We start from the raw sequence: 21,608 nt of genomic DNA, 5'->3' as shown, positions 1-21,608 counted from the left end.
GAAAATAAAAGAGTAGATTTTCACAAAGGTAATTTTGAGATTTAGTTTTATCTTTTTATACAATTCAAATATGTCTTCATATATAGTATATAAATCCAAAATTATTCTTATTTAATTACTAATTAAAATTAATAAATTTAATTAGAACCTTTTAATTTTTTTCATTGTCAATTATTTTGCGACAACAAAATAATAATAATAATATCATTTTTTTTAAGTTACCAGTTATTAGAAATACACTGTCAGTTTATCAAAAAAAGAAAAAAAGAAATACACTAGCAAAAGTACTTTATATTGGTGAGGCTGTATTCTAAAAAGTACGCTGAACATGCATTTATTTTGAAGACTCGCATAATAAAGTTTAGAAGCCAGCTATATATTTTAACTTTAACGCTCTTCTGAAACTGGCTCTTATCCACTCTTTTTATGTTGCACTCCTTGCAGGCTGCAGCCGTGCTTGCTTTCTCCGCCTACCGATTCACCATTGAAACCAAAAAAGTTAAGCTAATTAATCCATACTAAAGGACAATCACCGCAAAAATTAAAGATTGAAGGATTCGTTACCTCTTTATTTGAGTCGCATCGCATTGTAATGATGTGGCTAATATCAATGTCTGAACTGTAGTGGCACCAAAAAAGTTAAAGCTAATTAATCCATACTAAAGGACAATCACCGCAAAAATTAAAGATTGAAGGACTCGTTACCTCTTTATTCCAGTCGCATCGCATTGTAATGATGTGGCTAATATCAATGTCTGAACTGCAGTGGCACCGAAAAAGTTAAGCTAATTAATCCATACTAAAGGACAATCACCGCAAAAATTAAAGATTGAAGGACTCGTTACCTCTTTATTCCAGTCGCATCGCATTGTAATGATGTGGCTAATATCAATGTCTGAACTGCAGTGGCACCAAATATCATTCCAGCCCAAATTCCCTAAGGTGTCCACATTCGTTTCCAAAGTCAGAAATTACTAGTAAGTACCAAATATGCATATTCTTTGTCTGATCACATTTAAAGTTAGCAATAACAAATAAAATAAACCATCTCGCTTAGAAGGGGTATACGTTTTTAATTCTTGCTTCTCAAAAACTAAATTTACGATGGGGTGGGCTTGTCACATCCAATTAAAGTACAAAATTTGTTAAACCTGGATCCCAACCTTTTTAAGTTCCTCTAAAAAAAAATCAAATTCTGAATATATTTCTTACTTTAATTATTTATGAATTCTAATGACACCAGATTGTGCTCATACAATACAAGCATGTAATGATGGCCAAGTTCAAAATGATGCTTTTAATATATATGGTTCTATAGTTTGGTTTTCTACATGTCTTTTTTGGATTGGGACTATGCCTTTGAGGTATTCAGTCACGTAAAGAGCATGCAGCCAAGCAAAATGTTCAAGTATCCATAACCTCGACACCTTGATGGAAGACCCGACCCATCATAAATCCAAGGGGAACTCCAATGATATAGTAGCACCCTAAGTTTACATATGCCACAACCGATTGCCATCCGGATCCCACAGCCAGCCCTTTAAGAATAAATTGACATACGAAAACCATGGATTTAGCAAATATAATGAGTAATGTTGACACACAAAAAAAGGGAAACCAAATCAAATTAAATTATTAGCTATAACAAATTACCTGAGAGAACTGGTTGAACACTGTTGAGCAGAATGGTAAATGGTAAGAGGATCGACATTTTTTCACAACCTGCAAGACAGCTTCGCTCGAAGAGAATGCCAACGCAAGCTCATTGTGGAAAATCAATACCAGTATAAAGAAGAAGAGACCAATTGCGATTGATGTCACCACCGATACTATTGTAGCAAATCTGGCTCCTTTCCCGTTACCGGCTCCAAGCTCATTTGAAACCCTCACCCAGGAGGCAGGATACATATCATTACAAGCATTAATATATCTCTGTCTCAAATACATGCAAAGCTATATCACAAGCGTATTATTTACTTGAATGAACGTTTTAGATAATTATCAGGTGGGACATCTGTGCTTTTCTTTTTAAGTTCTAAACCAAACCACTCCATGAGGACATACTGATGAATATTAAAGCATGCAGAGACCTTTTATGCAACTTGCTTGCACACATCTCTTATTCGATCTATATGTGGAATAATAGAAGTAGAGAAGCAGTAGAAAATTAGTTCTACTACAAAGCACGGCTACAGGTTGCATGTATTTTTCAATTATATATTCACGGTGGAACTTCAGCCACTAACCTGAACTCTTCGAGTTAAAAACTTCTACAGTGACTGCGGGGTCCAAGTGTTCTTCAAACAAAGCATGGCTGGGGAGACATTGAAAAATTGAGATTTATTCATTTTACTTTCTCTTAATAGGTAATAAAAAACATATTTTTTCTTTCCACTGTTTTGACCAAGTTTTCGCTATTAAGTTTTAACATTTCTTTCCCTTCACATAGATTTCCACTTCTCCGATGTTTGATATATTTTCTGGACGGAGAAACTAAGACAATAAAAAAGAAGAAAGGGGTGGACACCAACCTGCCCAACCCGTGAAACCGACCCAATCCGTATAAATTTTTACGGTTTGAGTTGGATTGATAAAATATACGAATTGAGTTGGGTTGGGTTTGGGTTGTTAAATTCATCTGTCAACTCGTGTATATATATATAGCGTTTTACATTAAACAAGATTTTAAATTTATAAACTTTTTTTTCATTAATTATGTACTAATAATTTAATTGTTAAATTTTGAAATGTTGGATTTATTGTAAGAATTTTAATATTGTGTTTTTTTAATTTTTTCAATTTATTTATTTATTTTTATTCAATATTAAATTACATTATAAAAATGAGTTTTTTCAAAAATCCAATCCAATTAATCTAACCCGCAGTTGGATTGGGATGAAATATGTAATGGATTGGGTGGAATTGAATTTTTTCAACCCATTTTATTTGTGGGTTGGGTTGGGTTGTATATCAACCCGACCGATAACCACCCTAAAATTAAGAAGTGTTTTATGATCGGATGATTTTAGACTTTATTATAACTTATTATCTGGTTTTAGATCATGAAATTCAAGGGAATGCTTCTTCTTCTACTCCATCCATTTTCTTTCTAAAGACAAAGGTTGAATAGAAATAAATTCAATACACTAATCGAAGAATATCTTCTATGATCATGAAAGATTTAAAGACCAACTTTCAGCCGACATATATTAGGAATTTCTCAAGATGGAGAACCGTTATGGACACGAAGAAAATTAATAAGTGAATAAATTAGTCAATACATAGAGATTCGAACCGAACATGCTAGGAAACAAGTGAGGTGTTGCATTAGGGCATAGGTTGCTGAAAAGAAAAGGAGTCCAGGGAAATGAGTGGTCTTACCTCCAGCAAGAAAGCCTACCAGAGCATGACACCAGAAGCAACAGAGAGTTTTACAAACTCGCAGGGACCAGAAAACGCTTCCATGGAAAAACCAGTCCATGTCAGAGGACACCTACCAGAAGCAACGTATCCAAACATCCCAAAAACCAAAACCCACCAAGAAAAATTCGAAGTAACGGCTGTTCTAATCAAACCAAGCTGCATCACAAAAATATGCACCAACAGAGACGCCAAAGAAACCCATGCAATCACCTTAGTCTTAAGCTGGCTTTGCAAGAATGTCTGCAGAGGAAACTGAAAAGCAAAGCTGAAATGAAGCGGTATCAGCCATGTAGAAACCATCCCAAACAGCTCTGCCACGTCATCGGGCTGGCCCAATAGCTTCAATACTGGAGAGGCATAAAGCACGAGAGAATTTTATCTTCTCTCTCTACCTACTCATTCTCTCTCTACCCTTTTCTACTTTATTTCTCTCATCTTTTTCTCGTGCTTCTCTTTACCAAGCATTTTCCTATAGATATAGAGGTAGAAGCAGAACACAGCATATGAAAAGCACAATCCATGAACGTTGCATGTAAACACCCAACATGTAATAACTTTTGGCTCCAAAAGCTTGCCCACTCAGAGTTAAACAGTTGTAAGAAACTGACCAAATAAGAATGACCTAATTTTTAATACTATCCAGATTGATTTTCTTGGAAGCGGAAACTTTCCACCATTTTAAGTTCCTCTCTTACCAATTAATTAAGCTAATAACGAAACTTCTATTGACAGAAAGGAATAGAATTACCAAGAGGCCGTAGTTCAAAGCAACGACAACATTATTGGCAATGGAGATGGCAGCAAGCTCAAGATCTCCCAAATGACCAGCAAATGCTTGAGTGATGACAAACAAAGAGTAAGAGGCAACGCGGTTAAAGATTGTTGGACCAACTATGTGCCACAGCTTTTTGGATTCAGTCCAAAACTTTCTTGTAAGACTTTGATCTGAATCATCTTGTGATGGGACCGTCGAAGCTAAATCTTCTAGCTAAGGAACGTTTGTTTCTTCTAACGCATCGTTACCAGGCACGTTTGGTAGTCTTTCTATTAGATTTCTACGGAGATTTCCACCGGACCGAGGGAGAGAGAATTGGCGCCATCCTTGAGCGTGTCGGATGACTTATATATTTATATAGCAGCAGCTGGTGCAATGATTTTGTGCGACCAGTTACAAACTATTGAAGCAAAGGTATTGGGTCACGTGTAACGTTGAAATAGAGTGGTATTAAAAAAAAAAAAAAGATGATTTTTGCCCACAAGGATTACATACCGTGACCGCAGCAACAATAAAATCATACTGTGTTGCGTGTTTTTCCATTTATTTTTCAATTAACGCCGGAAAAAAAAAAGGAATTCTTTCTCGTCGATATATATAGGTTAACGTCGCCACCAAATTTATCTCCATGAGCTCAGTAAAATAAGTTGATTCATGATCCAAGGAACAAGAAAAAATTACTCTTAAGCAATGTGACATGTAAAGTAATTCATTAAATATTGATTAATAATTTTTTATAAGTTTTAAGTGAAATAATTATATTATCACATCATCCATTTGATAAATGTCATATATTTGATATTAAATTTTAAGGAAAAATTTTAAGATGTCCAACACTATACTTTTCGATAATATGGCTATACTGCAGGCTAATTAATTTGACTTTCTTAGTTCCTATAATAACAATACTACACTTAATCTTGATATCACTTACTATAGGCATCCAATTCCCTAAGGAACCACGTCTCGCCACGTGTTCCTTTCATTAACTCAAGAATGATCATCTCAAATAAGAAGACATTTTGAGTCGACCTCTTAAGTAAATTACAAAGGAAAATAAGAATAGAAGAAAGGGCTAAGTTCAACATGGTTCTAGACTATAAGTGTCATATTTGAAGGCAACACATTGCACCAGGTATCCACTCTTTTTAAAAAAAAAAAACATTTCGGGGGAAATAATATTTAAAATAAAATTTCTTCGGAATTTAAAAAGAAAATTACGAGAGAAGGAACCAGACTTATATTGGTTCTGAAATTCATATTTTAAAGAAAGTACGTCCAAAGTCATAAGAATAAAGAAATAAACACATATGCAATAAATATGTATATTTTCTCATAGTCAAATATGTGTCCACGTGTAAAGTAATAATAGGTGACACCTATCCTTGGGAATAGATTCAAGGCAAAACCATACTCCCACATCATCTATCATTTATAAATAGAGGCCAATCTTTAAAAGAGCAAAGGTCTTCGGCCTTTGTAAAAACATTATCTACTTCAAGCATCTTCTCTTAATTTCTTCTTCTTCTTTCTTATTCTTTAGCCTTGACAATTACTATTTTGGATGTTGGAGTGACTTTTGCAGGTAACCAAGCTGACTCTAGTATCAGTCAACACTGTAAAATTCTCTACAACTATAAATTCATCTTAGGATAAAAAAATCAGCTCCTTCACTTGCATGAGTTTCGAATCCAACTTATATATTCTTGTTGTGAGATGTACGATTGAGACGTAAACAAATCGTAATTATTAGAAAAGAAGTCAAGTTGGTTCAACGTAATTATTAGAAAAGATATCAAATTGGTTCAATTCTGTGAAACCCATCTTATTCACTTGAAATTATATTAAATTCTTTAATCAAATTTTGCATTTAATGAATCTCGAGAAAAAGAAAAAAAATGTGAAAATTGGATGTACAACTAATCTATCGATTGTTGCATGCTTCATTGTATTTGGTTCATAAATAGCGAATACAAGCCGTTTTCAACACTAAACAACAAAAGCTCGGTTGGTAGACGTATCGTAGTAAATTAATACCAATTAAGGCAAGTCGTTTTCAAATCCCACTTAACAACAGTACCTTGGTTGGGACCTATTCAATAATACTTCTTTATGGTAGTAAATTAAGATTCGATTACGGTGTAACAGTGGTACCGTATCACTGTTGCATCTAATCGTTGGATCAATTTGAATAGATAAATTTATTGAGATCTAACGATTGGGTGTAAGGGTGATACGGTACTACTATTACACTATAATTTTCTCTAGTAAATTAATACCAAGATTTGAGGGATTTTTTCTATCCTTTTCTAATTAGAAATATACCACCTTAATGAGGGGGAAAAAAAAGAAAAGGCACAAAGTTTTGCTAGTGGGCAGACATTAGGAAAAGGGTCATTGCATGTAAACGCATATTTGCAGATTTACGTCGGCACAAAGTTTTCCCTTTAATACCAGAAAAAACAAATTAACACTTTCATTACCAGGTAAACAAATTAAGAAAAGGTAATGTGAAAAGAAACAAGCAGGTACAAAGAAGGGCCACCGGCCTGCTTTTTCTCACTTAAATTGGGTAGTTTACATTGCCAATGCCAAATGAGACAGGAAGGAAACACGTGATTGTGACTGTTTAGGTCCCCAATGCCATGCGGATCCAGGGAAATGACTGGTCTTACCCGGTTCCACCAAAAAAGGAAAGGAACCAGCAAATGCCACCGACACCCAGCTATTAAATGAGTCAGACAAACAATGTCAGCACCAACATCAACCAAAACATTGCCATGAATTAATTAATTATTTATTGCAAAATTGCAGACCATTGCTTTGTTCTTATATATATATATTTTTAAAAACAAAAATATTAAAATAAGAGTGAAGTATTAAATCGGGGTGGTATTATTCTAACTTATATTTGTTACTTTAATTTTTAATATCTACGATTGAAATGCTTAAAATCAATAATTTAAGATTTGCATTAAAATTTTAAGTAACATTTAAAATAGTTATTAATTCACTATTAGATTTTTTTAAAATCAAAGGCTTAAGATTTATGTCAAAAGTTTAAGTCAGAAATTTAAATTAGAATAACCTAACCAATAAAATCATAGAATGATTATAATACAAAAACTACAATTATAAAAATACAATATTATTGTTAATTGAGTATACATAATTACATATAAGAGATATGACATATAGACAAAGTGTCCACCGCAATCTTTGCATTGCGAAGATTTCTTGTCATCAATATCAATATTCTGTTGTACTAATTCTCCAAACTGTGATTTATAATCACCGAAAAGTAACTATAAGTATTTTGGTATGATCTTGATTCAGTCCAAAACAATATCAGATCTCAGCAGAAGGTGGTTTTCTGGTAAAGATGAAGGTTGAGATGTCTGAAGATAGTTTCTTGGTTGAAAATGAGTGAAAAAAAGAGGACAATTAATCTCATTTTTATTGTTCGGTTCGACAAAAATTCATTTTTCTCCTCTCTTTTTTTCCCCTCCTTTCCTCTCCTCTCTTCTCTATATTTCTTTAAACAAAATATGTCCTAAAATCCCTAACAAATCAATCCTTCTCAATTTTCCTTTTTTGAACAATTTGTTAGTTTAATTTACTCCAAATAAAATGAGAATGAATTGTCACTAAATTCAAATAGAGGAGCAAATAATTTTTTTACAAATTTATACTATATAATTTTACAAATTATTTTTGTATATTAATATTAAATTTTTTAATAATTATACATCTTCAATAAAAAATATATCTTGTGTTCATAACTTAACTGAAAATTCAAATTAATGAAAAGAATCCTTTTAAAGAATTATTCGTACTTTAGTTTCAAAAGGAATTACAGCTATATTCATAAATATAATAGGAATATTACAAATTAGGCCAACTTTACAACAATTAAAATTTAGATAGATAGTGAAGCTATTTATATCAGTAGAATTTTGTCGTGAGGTTCAGGATATTTTGAGATTCTACAAATAAATTTTAGTTTTTGATAAATTTTTTAAAATCACGTTTAACAAAATTATGCCATCTTAGAATAGATTTTGAAAAAGAATAGATTTTGAAAGAGTAGTTTTTCTAAAAGTATTAAGTTTTAATTTTGTTCTTTCATATAATTCAAACATACATCTTTACATATAAATTAAGAGTGTTCAAAATCCAATCCGATCCGCTCAATCCGTATAATCTATAAAAATTCGATCCGTCAAAATCGAATCTGTGGGTTATTGGATTGGATATAGATTTACTTCTGTAAATTCAAAAAAATCTGTGAATCCGCAAAAAGAATAAAAAAATTTTACTTAATAAAAAATTAAGTAATAAATTTTTATAGTTAAGTAATAATACTTATTAGTATTATACTTACTAATAAATAAATGAATTAAAATATAATTACATTAACATCATATTATATATCATCCGGTAATAATATAAAAAAAATATATAACTTCTTAAGTAGTTAATTTTCATGTATTGATTTAAACAAATGAAATTTTTTTTAGTGTTATATTTTAAAAATTTGAATGTATTTTCTAATTTTATTTAAACAATTAATTTATTTAAATATTATTTAATTTTAAATTTGATCGGTAGAAAAATAATTTTTGTATTTAATTAGTTCATAGATATGACATAATTAAAAATTTTTAACTCGCAAACCAACCCACAAACGTATGGATTGAATTTCATCAATTCGTGGATTGAATTGGATTAAAAACTTATAATCCGCAAAATCGTGAATCAGATATAAATTGATGTCCAATCTGTAAAATTCGATCCATGACCACCCCTAAATTATAAATCCCAAATTTATCATATTTAACTAGGAATTAATTTTTAGTAAATTTAAGGAGAATCTACTTTTTTTTTATTGTCAATTATTTTGAGATTGCAAAATAAAAATAATAAAGTTCTTTTAGTTACCAACTATTACAAATACACCCTTTCAAAAAAAAAAATTACAAATACACGATAAAAAAATATAAATGTATGGGTGGGGGCTACATTCTATACAGTAACTGATATAGCAAAATTTAATAACTTTATTTCACTCCACACTTTTCCAAATTTCAAAATAGCCCCGATAAATATCACCACAATACAATACCCAGAAACTGCTTCCTTAAAATATCGAAACTTTTTCACCCAAAGCTCAGCAAATAATAATTGTTTGGAAAATTATAACATTTCTTGATTTTTTATAAAGGACCCCAAAAAAAAAGGTTTACTAGCATTTCCAACCAACTTGGCCCGGATCGATTCTCTTATTTTATGTTCCTTAAAGCCGTGGCTGCTTTCTCCGCCTAAAGATTCACCAAAAAAAAGAAAAAAAAACCATAAAGTTAAAGGCTAAGCTAATTCATCCCAAGTTGTGATACTAAAAGACGACGACTCCAAAAAGATTTTTAAGGAATGGAGGTACCTCTCTATCCCAGTCGCACCGCATGGTAATGATGGCTAGTATCAAGGTTTGGACTGCAGTGCCGCCAAATATCAATATCAATATTCTGTTGTACTAATTCTCCAAACTGTGATTTATAATCACCGAAAAGTAACTATAAGTATTTTGGTATGATCTTGATTCAACCCAAAACAATATCAGATCTCTGCAGAAGGTGGTTTTTTGGTAAAGATGAAGGTTGGGATGTCTGAAGATAGTTTCCTGGTTGAAAATGAGTGAAAAAAAGAGGACAATTAATCTCATTTTTATTGTTCGGTTCAACAAAAGTTCATTTTTCTCCTCTCTTTTTTTCCCCTCCTTTCCTCTCCTCTCTTCTCTATATTTCTTTAAACAAAATATGTCCTAAAATCCCTAACAAATCAATCCTTCTCAATTTTCCTTTTTTGAACAATTTGTTAGTTTAATTTACTCCAAATCAAATGAGAATGAATGGTCACTAAATTCAAATAGAGGAGCAAATATTTTTTTTTACAAATTTATACTATATAATTTTACAAATTATTTTTGTATATTAATATTAAATTTTTTAATAATTATACATCTTCAATAAAAAATAAATCTTGTGTTCATAACTTAACTGAAAATTCAAATTAATGAAAAGAATCCTTTTAAAGAATTGTGCTTATTTTAGTTTCAAAAGGAATTACAGCTATATTCATAAATACAATAGGAATATTACAAATTAGGCCAACTTTACAACAATTAAAATTTAGATAGATAGTGAAGCTATTTATATCAGTAGAATTTTGTCGTGAGGTTCAGGATATTTTGAGATTCTACAAATAAATTTTAGTTTTTGATAAATTTTTTAAAATCACGTTTAACAAAATTATGCCATCTTAGAATAGATTTTGAAAGAGTAGTTTTTCTAAAAGTATTAAGTTTTAATTTTGTCCTTTCATATAATTCAAACATACATCTTTACATATAAATTAAGAGTGTTCAAAATCCAATCCGATCCGCTCAATCCGTATAATCTATAAAAATTCGATCCGTCAAAATCGAATATGTGGGTTGTTGGATTGGATATAGATTTACTTCTGTAAATTCAAAAAAATCTGTGAATCCGCAAAAAGAATAAAAAAAATTTACTTAATAAAAAATTAAGTAATAATTTTTTATAGTTAGGTAATAATACTTATTAGTATTATACTTACTAATAAATAAATGAATTAAAATATAATTACATTAACATCATATTGTATATCATCCGGTAATAATATAAAATAAAAATATATAACTTCTTAAGTAGTTAATTTTCATGTACTGATTTAAACAAATGAAATTTTTTTAACGAATATATTTTCTAACTTTATTTAAACAATTAATTTATTTAAATCTTATTTAATTTTAAATTTGATCGGTAGAAAAATAATTTTTGTATTTAATTAGTTCATAGATAGGACATAATTAAAAAATTTTAACTCGAAAACCAACCCACAAACGTATGGATTGAATTTCACCAATTCGTAGATTGAATTAGATTAAAAATTTATAATCCGCAAAATCGTGAATCAAATATAAATTGATGTCCAAGCTGTAAAATCCGATCCGTGACCACCCCTAAATTATAAATCCCAAATTTATCATATTTAACTAGGAATTAATTTTTTGTAAATTTAAGGAGAATCTACTATTTTTTTTATTGTCAATTATTTTGAGATTGCAAAATAAAAATAATAAAGTTCTTTTAGTTACCAACTATTACAAATACACCCTTTCAAAAAAAAAAAATTACAAATACACGATAAAAAATATAAATGTATGGGTGGGGGCTACATTCTATACAGTAACTGATATAGCAAAATTTAATAACTTTATTTCACTCCACACTTCTCCAAATTTCAAAATAGCCCCGATAAATATCACCACAATACAATACCCAGAAACTGCTTCCTTAAAATATCGAAACTTTTTCACCCAAAGCTCAGCAAATAATAATTGTTTGGAAAATTATAACATTTCTTGATTTTTTATAAAGGACCCCAAAAAAAAAAGGTTTACTAGCATTTCCAACCAACTTGGCCCGGATCGATTCTCTTATTTTATGTTCCTTAAAGCCGTGGCTGCTTTCTCCGCCTAAAGATTCACCAAAAAAAAGAAAAAAAAACCATAAAGTTAAAGGCTAAGCTAATTCATCCCAAGTTGTGATACTAAAAGACGACGACTCCAAAAAGATTTTTAAGGAATGGAGGTACCTCTCTATCCCAGTCGCACCGCATGGTAATGATGGCTAGTATCAAGGTTTGGACTGCAGTGCCGCCAAATATCATTCCAGCCCAAATTCCCTGATGTGTTCACAGTAGCTTCCAATGTTAGAAACTATAGGTGATACCAAATATCAAATATGCTTATTCTTTTGTCTCTTTGAAGCTTCTCAAACTTTAGACAATTTGGCCCCAAATTTTTAATTTTTCAACTTTAGAAACTATAGGTTAGCTGGGCCTGTTAATCCAATTAAAGTATAAAAATTGCGAAATCTAGATTCCAGCCTTTTTTTAGTTCTTCAAAAAAAAAAAAAAAATCAAATTCTGAATATATTTTCTAACTTTATTTATGATTTTTAATGACATGAGATTGTGCTCACAATAAAAGCATGTAATGATGGCTAAGCTAAGGTTATGGTTTCTTTATTTTATAAATAAGCAAAGCTCATATTGATGCTTATAACATACATTATTCTTAAGTTTCGTTTCCTATTTGTCCTTTTGGATTGTGAGTATGGCTTTGACTAATTCAGTCACATAAAGGACATGCGGCCAAACAAAAGTTCAAATATTCATACCATGACACCTTGATGGAAGACCCAGCCCAATAGAATTCCAAGGGGAACTCCAATCAAATAGTAGCACCCTAAGTTTATGTATGCCACAATCGATTGCCATCCCGATCCCACAGCCACCCCTTTAAGAATAAATTGACATAACAAAAGCATGAATCTAGCAAAATATATAATGAGTGAATTGGACACACATTCTAAAAAAGAGAAAGTCAAACTAAATCAAATTTCTAGGCTATAGATTAATTACCTGAGAGAACTGGCTGAACACTGTTGAGTAGAATGGTGAACGCTAAGAGGATTGACATTTTGCTTACTACTTGCAAGATAGCTTCGCTCGAAGAGAATATCAAGGCAAGCTCATTGTGGAAAATCAATATCAGTATAAAGAAGAAGACACCAATTGCAATCGAGGTCACCACTGATACTATAGTAGCAAATCTGGCTCCTTTCCCATTACCAGCTCCAAGCTCATTTGAAACCCTCACCCTGGATGCAGTATACATATCAATATCATTACAAGCATTAATCTATCTGTGTCCCAAATACATGCAAAATAATATAACAAGCATATTATTTACTTGAATACCTAGGTAATTATCAGGTGGGACATCTGTGGTGTATTACATATATATATGTAGGTATATATTGAAAAACATGCAGCCGAGTTATGCAAATTGGTTGCATACTCGTCTATCATTCAGGTCAGATATTAAAAGAAACACATTTCATCAGGGAGAATGAAAGTCAAGAAGCAGTAGAAAAATTAATCCAATGCTGCAAAGCTATCTCACAAGCATATTATTTACTTGAATTTTTAGGTAATTATCCTGTGGGACATTGGTGTTTTTTCTTCTTTTATTTTTTCCCCAAATTTTAAACCAAACCACTCTATGAGGACATACTGATGAATATTAAAATGTGAAGGTCGCTATTTTGCACCGGGCATAAAAAAAGACCAGCTGTCATTTTCTTGCTAAGCAATAAGTTATTTGTCCCACCTCTTTAAATGAATTTGTCAAACATCAATGGATACAATGATCATAGATTAGAACAAGCCAAAATCCGAGGCCTTGCACTTGGTATAGGCTCAACCATAAGTTTTGGAAAAGATAAGGAGTCAAGGGAGATGACAGGTGTTACCCGGTTCCAGCAAAGAAGGATAAAGGAATCATCAACTCCCACCCATTAATTGACATGCTGCAAAATGAGTCAGACAAACAATCTCAGCACACAAATCAACCAAGACATTACAGTAAATTAAGAGTTTCTTTCTTTCTTTCTTTCTTTCTTTTCCTTTTTTCTTTGTTTTGAAATAAAACAATAGCAGATACAAAAAATTATTTTACTTTCCACTGAGATTGATGGATCAATAATTGTTTATTGCAAGATTTTACACTATCGCTTTGATTTTTTTTCCTTTTCCAAGCAACAGTAAGTCAGTAATATAAAAATAGCGCCAAGCAGGACAATACAATGACTCCAAATAGAAATACTACAGTATTATTATTATTAAATTGAGTATACATACATACATACATACATATATATATATATACATATATATTATATATATTATATATATAATATATATGTATATAAATATAAAAGATAGACATACCATATAGACAAAGCATCCACTGCAATTTTTGCATTTTGAAGATTTCCTGTCATCAATATTAATACTCTGTAGTACCAATTCTCCAAGCTGTGAATTTAAAATGCAGAAAAGTAATGATAAGAAATTAGGAATCAAAAGAAACCCTAAACAATCAAGGATTAATATAAAAAAATGTATTGAAATCGATTCCTGTACTTCATAGATTCAATCAAATATATATGTGTTTAAGAAAGCCTACCAGAGCATGACACCAGAAGCAACAGAGAGTTTTACAAACTCCCAGAGATCAGAAAATGCTTCCATGGAGAATCCAGTCCATGTTCGAGGACACCCACCACAAGCAACGTATCCAAACATCCCAAAAATCAAAACCCACCAGGAAAAACTCAAAGTGATGGCTGTGCCAATCAAACCAAGCTGCATTTTGTACACAAACAGCCAAGTCACCAGAAGATGTACCAACAGAGACGCCAAAGAAACCCATGCAATCACCATAGTCTTAAGTTGGCTTTGCAAGAATCTCTGCAGAGGAAACTGAAAAGCAAAGCTGAAATGAACTGGTAGCAACCATAGAGAGACAACCCCAGACAGCTCTGCCACGTCATCCGGCTGGCCCAATAGCTTCAATACTGGAGAGGCAAAAACATACAGAGGCAAAAGCAGAACACAGCATATGAAAAGCACAATCCATGAACGTTGCATGTAGACGCCCAACATGTAATACTTTTTGCCCCCAAAAGCTTGCCCACACAGAGTTTCTAACGCACTTGCCATTCCCAGCTAGAACATATATAAACCAATAAATAAATAAATAATCACAAACAGAGTACGAAGCTGCTGATAAAGTGAATGACCTATTATTAAATTACTATCCAGATTGATTTTTTGGAAACGGAAACTTTCCACCATCTTACTTTCCTCTTTGACCAATTAACTTAGCTAATTAATACTGTATTTTATATTGACTGAAAGGAAGAGAATTACCAAGAGGCCGAAGTTAAAAGCAACGACCACAGTATTGGCAATGGAGATGGCAGCAAGCTCAAGATCACCCAAATGACCAGCAAATGCTTGAGTGATGACAAACATAGAGTAAGAGGCCATGCGGCTAAAGATTGTTGGACCAACTATGTGCCACAGCTTTTTAGATTCAATCCAAAACCTTCTTGTAAGAGTTCCAGCTGAATCGTCTGGCGATGGAGCCGTCGAAGCTGAATCTTGTAGCAAAGGAACATTTGTCGAAGCTGAATCTTGTAGCAAGGGAACATTTGTCCCTTCTTTCTCACCGTTACTAGGCATGCCTGGTAGTTTCTATCTGTTGGATTTCGGCGGAGATTTCTTTGGATCTATTTTGACACAGAGACAGAGTTGAGAGAGAGAGAACACGCTAGTCGCCCTTTATGGGGCTGTCTCCTGACTTATACAGCAGATGGGGTTGCGATTTAATGCAACCTCTTTAAAATGTCCAACTCTAACTTACATTTCACCTATCTTATACTCATTCATACAAATAATAAGTGAGTTTCACACTATGCACTATTTATAATATTTATATAAATGAATATAAGATACATAAAATTTAACTTAGGAGATCCCTTTAAAATTATTGAAGAAACTATAACGAGCCACATGTAATTTTGAAATAGAGTTATATCTTTTGTGGTCATAACAAATTAGAGTTGTATCTCTTTTGTCATATAAAAAATAAAATAAAATAGCGAGGTGCCACTCACAGCCCATCTGGCATGCACGGGAAGCATTCATTAATCATTGAAGGGAAAAAGCCAATATAATAATGTCCACGACAACAGCCTAAAGATTTTTTAGGTATTTAATGGATTAAATATTTATTAAACTATCTAAAATTTTATTCTAGTCAAATTAAGATTAGTTGACATTAAATAAAGAAATGTTAAAGTGGGGACTTTAACTTTTGATCTAAATATTTAATAACACATTGATTAAAATTAAATTTAACAATCATTAAATTATAATTAATATTTATCTGAGATTGAAAATAATTTTTTAAAAGTAAAGTGTTACATGCATCTATAGCTATATAGTTAAGATATCATTCTTTTTTTTTTCAACCATATGCTGAAGTTAAAAAATAAAAAAGGAATATAGGGATAGGGGACGAGACAAGTAATTATAATTTGAGCCCGACTATGTTAAAATTACTCTATATTTTTATTATTTATCACTTTATATACATGATTAAAATTCGTGTTCTACCTCATAACAACTCTAAAACAACCGTGTACTTATAATTTTTATCAAAAAATTCCGGACTTATCCATTAAGTCCACGACAGATAAAGACTGATAGTGAAGGTATTTTCTACTGAATAAATACGGGTACAGTCAAGTCATATACATTCTCGCACAGTACTTAAGCCGTTGGCATCCCTACCCACGGATCACGAGATTTGAGGGGTTTTTTTTCCTTTTCTTTTCCAATTTGAAATATAAAACATGTAAGTAGGTAGACAGTATGGAAAGGATGATTGCTTTTATATGTGAACGAAAAAGAAAGGGACGGCACAAAGTTTCCTCGCCTATAAACATATTACTTTTAACGCTCTTTCGCTATCCAAATTCCAAAATAGAGAAATTAGCAAAAAGTACACTACTGAAAAGCGGACAGCAGGTAAAAAGAGGGCCACTACACTACACTAGCCTTCGGCCTACCGCTATAATGATGAATTATTTTGTTAGTTTATGTTGCCACATGCGTTTCTGCTTTTTGTTTATGTTTTATTTTTTACTGAAGTCGGAATTACTGTTTAGGCCACAAGTCATGTGAATCCTTCTCACACGTGGAGGGAAGCACAGTTCCAGATACTGCATCTGAGGATCTGTGTCGTCTCATATTCAGTCGATGGATTATGGTTGTGTTTACTTATTGGAGTGGGAGTAAGAAGTGTAGATTCTTCCTATTTCAGCGTTTACTTGCTTAAAATGGTCACGGATTGAGAATTTCATTTTATAGGCCCCACTCATTTTTTGAGTGGGGAGTGGGGGTGGGAATCCACTCCCACCTCTCCCCTTTTTATCATTTCATTTAATTTAATTTAATTTAATATTTTATAATTAATAAAATAAAATAAATAATATTTATTTGAATAATAATATTATATTTAACTAAATAATAATTTACATTGATTCTAAGTTAAAATTATTTTAAAATAATATTATTACATTAATAGAGAATTAATAAATATAATATTATTATATTTATTTTAAAAATAATAGTACTATATTTATTTAATATTAATAATAATAAATAGTTTATTCTAAGAAAATATTAATTTTGTACTAAATAATATTATATTATTATTTTATATAATAATAAATTTAATATAATTATATTAAATAAAATAAAATAAGGTTTCATTTTATATTAAAATTAATAATTTATTGTTCATAATTAAGAATATTAATAATTATAATAAATTTACAAATATAATAAAATAAATATTATTCATTAAATATATTTTTTATTAGTTTTGTAATTAAAAACTATAATTCTTTAAATAAGGATAAAATTATAATTTGAAATTATTTACTCCAAATCCAAGACAAAGTAAACACATAAATTGGATTCTGATCTCTATTCCATGCTTTCATTCTAGTGTAAGTAAACAACCTAGTCCCACTCCCACTCCCACTCCACACTCCTAATCCAAGGATTCCCACTCCTCAGGATTCCCACTCCAATCCAAAAAGTAAACGCAGCATATATGTATTGAACAAATAACTTTGCCATGTAACTTACGTTAACATGGAGGGAGTTCTTAAGTTGCGTTTAACATAATTTACGGTCTTCTTACAGCAACAGTATTATTAATGGAATCAAATACTGTTGTTGTGAGTAGCGCAAATTACGTTCAACGTAACTTAGCACCAGTCGTGGAAGTGTTATTTTATCACTCAAGTGTAATTTATTAATTGTCAAAATTTTTAGATTGTTTAATAACACTCTCATGTTAATCAATTATGTAATTTATCAATGCCCTTGAAAGAATGTACCACTTTGGAAAAGGGTCCTTTTGCATTTCACGATACAGCCAACAACTTCAGTTTTTTTTCCCCCCAAAAGAAAAAAGAAAGGAATAAAATCTTACGGCCTCCGCAAGGAATCCTATACGCACTCCAATTGCGTCCGATGATAATCTTTGCGATTTTTCCAGACAACGTCAATTATGAAACAGAAAAAGGAAATTCACCATCAATGGTAACAACTGAACAATCATAATCCCACCGCTCCATGTGCAAAAGCAACAGCCGCAATAGCAGCTGCCATTTCCCACGTCATTTTTTCAACTAAGGTCTTGTTTGGTACAGTCAAGCTTGAGTAGCGGTAACTTATTTGCTGTGTCCAAAAAAATTCAACCCGTCTTTGAGCTCAATGATTTTCTTGTACGTTTCAGATTTCCTATAACTTCTTTAATGGGTATATTTTCCTGCGTAAAGCAACTTTGGTTATAACACTATTCACACCAAGCATCTAATTAGAAAGCAAATCATTCGCGTTGTCAAATCGAGGGAAGAATGCTGAGTTTTCTAGGGAGTTCTCGCGACAACAGAAAAGGAGCCCCTATCTGAACAGGATTGACATGTGCCTCTGTCGTCACATATATCATGAACTGCGCATCGTAAAACAAATTGAATGAAAGCATATCGCTTCTCCAAGAACAAACAAACCAACAAATAAATAAATAAATAAATGATTCTAGAACTTAGCCCACCACCACTTCGTGTTGCCTACGAATCTATGGCTCACAACCTTCCGTTGATCCCGTTTTCTCATTCTCATTTTGCCTATCGCGCACGTTCTAAGGTAATAATAGAGATAATGACATTGATAAAGTTGTAAAGCACTTGCTTTGAAAATTTTGTGGGATGGCCTGGTTGGTACTGATTTTTTTAATTCATTATGTTTTTTTTTCCTCGAAAGTTGATCTACTTCTTCGTAGATAGAATAAATTATGTTTGTGGGTGTCAAGGGCTTTGGTTAGAGTCTATCCATTAGATAAGGAATCTCTCACCATCTCAGCATTATATGAGCAAAAATTTATGTGAATGGGGGTATTACTGGAGAAACCTAATACAAAATTTTTTAAAACTCAAAAAAACGACAAAGGAATATGATTTAATGAATTTATTTATTTTAAATAATCTTGTGGACCATGTAATATTTTTATTAACTACTAAATTTATTTAAAATTATTTACATCAAAAAATTTGTAATTGTATTATTATTGTTTCTTTGATTTCAATATATTTGATATTATATTGAAATCGAACAAGAGTTAAAGATTTTGAATTCCTACCTTAAAAGATTAGATAAACGGATAGGTAGAATATAGAAGTTGAAAAAAGATTTGGGATGTGGCATATAAATTATACCCAACAAGCCACTAGGAATTTATCACATGGTGGTCATTTCGGGGTCTTCAACATCTTAGTTTTCTCGATTTTTTTTTTTTTTTGGGTAGGATGATCGAATTAACATGGGTTTGGCAAAAGGACATGTACTTGATAGTGATTTACAATAGATTTAATTTAGGGTAGTTTTACTAATTATTAATTGTTAAATATTAACAACAATCTGATTATAATTTACATATCAACGTTAAAAAAAAAGTTTGATAAATACTTTTTCTATTAGAGAGAAAGAAAAAAATTATTGTGTTCGATAAAATAAATGGTTGTAGTTAAAAATTGGTGACATTTTAAAGGATAAAATTATGGTGCAGTGTCACAGTTGCACCCAACCGTTGGATTTCCACTCATTTAAGTAGACCCCTCTCATTTAAGTGGATTCAACAGTTGGTACAATAGTTACACTGTAGTCTGATCCCATTTTTAAATATAATCAACAAAATTTATCAAATAAGATAACTTTATAATATTTTTAGTCAAATGATGTTAAATTTTGACTATTGTGCTACATTATAATTATAGTACGATACCATAATTACACTATAACCGATCCAATTTTTAAACATAATCAACAAAATTTATCAAATAAGGTAACTTTATAACATTTTTAGTCAAATGATGTTAAATTTACTTTTAAAAAAGCTGTGGTCGATATGAAAGCCCAGCTAACCCAACAGGGCTACAATCATCCACTCTCCATACGTTCAATCAATCAATCTCTCGCAATGTACCAAATTTTTTTTTTCTTACATGAGACTATTGCTCAAATTACAACTCATATTACATGAGAGTATAACTGATATTTACAAATTAGACTATTACTGAGACCAACTTACATCAATGCTAATGAAGCTCTGCTCAGATTTTAACTCTTACAAATATTCGAGGGATATCCACTCCTCACTCATGGGTAAAGAAGAGGACTGCCTTCACTCAATTTTTAATTAAGAAAGAAGTTTGTGGGGGTTCGAACTGCTGCCCTCCAACTTGGAGGGCAGCAGCCAGTGGCTCGCAATGTACCAAATTTTAAAGAGCAGAGGGGGGGCACGCACTGCTATAATGGGAGAGGTTAATGCTAGCTTTTGAACGAGTGCGAGCTGATCTCAAAAACAATACAAACAATTGGTTAATTTCTTTTTTCTTTTTTTCTTGCTTGGGAAAATGAAGTAATTAATAATAGAGCTATCACATCAACGTTGAAATTAATTAAAATCCATTTCTTCTTCCACCACTTTCTTCTTCATTTCTTACTGTAGCTTACAAGTTAAAAATTCACAATCCGTGAAGCGAATGAACCTTGATTTGGATGCTGTAAGCTTAGATACAAATAAAATGAAATTAAAAAAATATATAAGAAAATTTAATAAATATTTCATTCAGTAATAGAGCATTTTACAAATTTGCCAATATGGTACCGATCAGAATTTAATAGGCAATGAAACCAACATAATCATTCAGATCACTTGACAACTCTTTATTCTACTACAAATACTTCTGTTAGTTTATTTCTGCCAACATCATCACATATAGGCTTCTTTTTCTTTTTTTTTTTTGCCTGACATAAGTTCGATCAAAGTGAAGATGTTAAGTTACATACATATGGTCTCTTGATTTATACAGAAGGAAAAGAAGTGCAATAATTTAGTCACTGCCCTTTACCTCTTTATCCAAGTCAAGTCGCATCGCGCTGGTAATGATGGCAAGTGCCAATGTATGAATATCAGTAACCAGAAGAAGAGACCTCGATAATGATTGATGCCACCACCGATACCGCTGTTGCAAATTTGTCTCCTTTCCCGTTGCCAGCCACAAGCTCGTTTGCAATTCTCACTCTGCATCATATCATATAATAGTGATAAAAAATAATTAAATTCAATTTTGCTTTATAAGACAGGGCTATTTATACTATTAATAATTATCTTAAATCATAAAAAGAAGGAAAATAATGTCCTAAACTAAAAAATAAAAAATAAACTTTGTACAATAAGAAAACTAATTCAAGTATGATAAGGATTTTTAATTTGCAAACATTAACAATTGTATAAGATGAAATATTAACTATGCATCTAAATACCAGAAACTAA

At 31.5% G+C, this 21,608-nt stretch overlaps 1 protein-coding gene and 1 pseudogene across 2 annotated transcripts; both read right to left on the bottom strand.

The window, feature by feature from the left end:
• Window positions 1-218: 218 nt before the first annotated feature.
• On the bottom strand, window positions 219-4,719 carry LOC18037636 (annotated as a pseudogene).
• Window positions 4,720-11,655: 6,936 nt separating this feature from the next.
• On the bottom strand, window positions 11,656-15,559 carry LOC18037635 (protein DETOXIFICATION 27). 2 transcript variants are annotated; one of them, XM_006426239.2, is made up of 8 exons: window positions 15,062-15,559; window positions 14,316-14,857; window positions 14,078-14,164; window positions 13,600-13,656; window positions 12,707-12,945; window positions 12,463-12,581; window positions 11,876-11,965; window positions 11,656-11,756 (listed from the first exon to the last, which is right to left on the bottom strand). In XM_006426239.2, exons 1-8 carry the CDS (start codon window positions 15,374-15,376, stop codon window positions 11,718-11,720), a joined length of 1,488 nt encoding a protein of 495 aa, XP_006426302.1. In that variant the 5' UTR covers window positions 15,377-15,559; the 3' UTR covers window positions 11,656-11,717. The 2 variants fall into 2 exon arrangements, with proteins under 2 accessions (XP_006426302.1, XP_024037146.1); XM_024181378.1 differs by lacking the exon at window positions 13,600-13,656.
• Between the last annotated feature and the right edge of the window lie 6,049 nt (window positions 15,560-21,608).

Source organism: Citrus clementina, unplaced genomic scaffold (genome assembly GCF_000493195.1).
Source record: "Citrus clementina cultivar Clemenules unplaced genomic scaffold, Citrus_clementina_v1.0 scaffold_7, whole genome shotgun sequence".
In the NCBI taxonomy this organism is placed as follows: domain Eukaryota; kingdom Viridiplantae; phylum Streptophyta; class Magnoliopsida; order Sapindales; family Rutaceae; genus Citrus; species Citrus x clementina.
This window is presented reverse-complemented; position numbering and strand designations above follow the sequence as displayed.

Bases quoted from the DNA above. Each gene is read 5' to 3' on its own strand.
- LOC18037635 (XM_006426239.2), bottom strand. From the start codon at position 15,376: ATGCCTAGTAACGGTGAGAAAGAAGGGACAAATGTTCCCTTGCTACAA. The intron at 12,946-13,599 runs GTAACACCTGTC...TACTGCATCCAG, and splicing joins TCCTTCTTTGCTGGAACCGG to GGTGAGGGTTTCAAATGAGC. The intron at 11,757-11,875 runs GTACCTCCATTC...GTGAATCTTTAG, and splicing joins GGTGCGACTGGGATAGAGAG to GCGGAGAAAGCAGCCACGGC.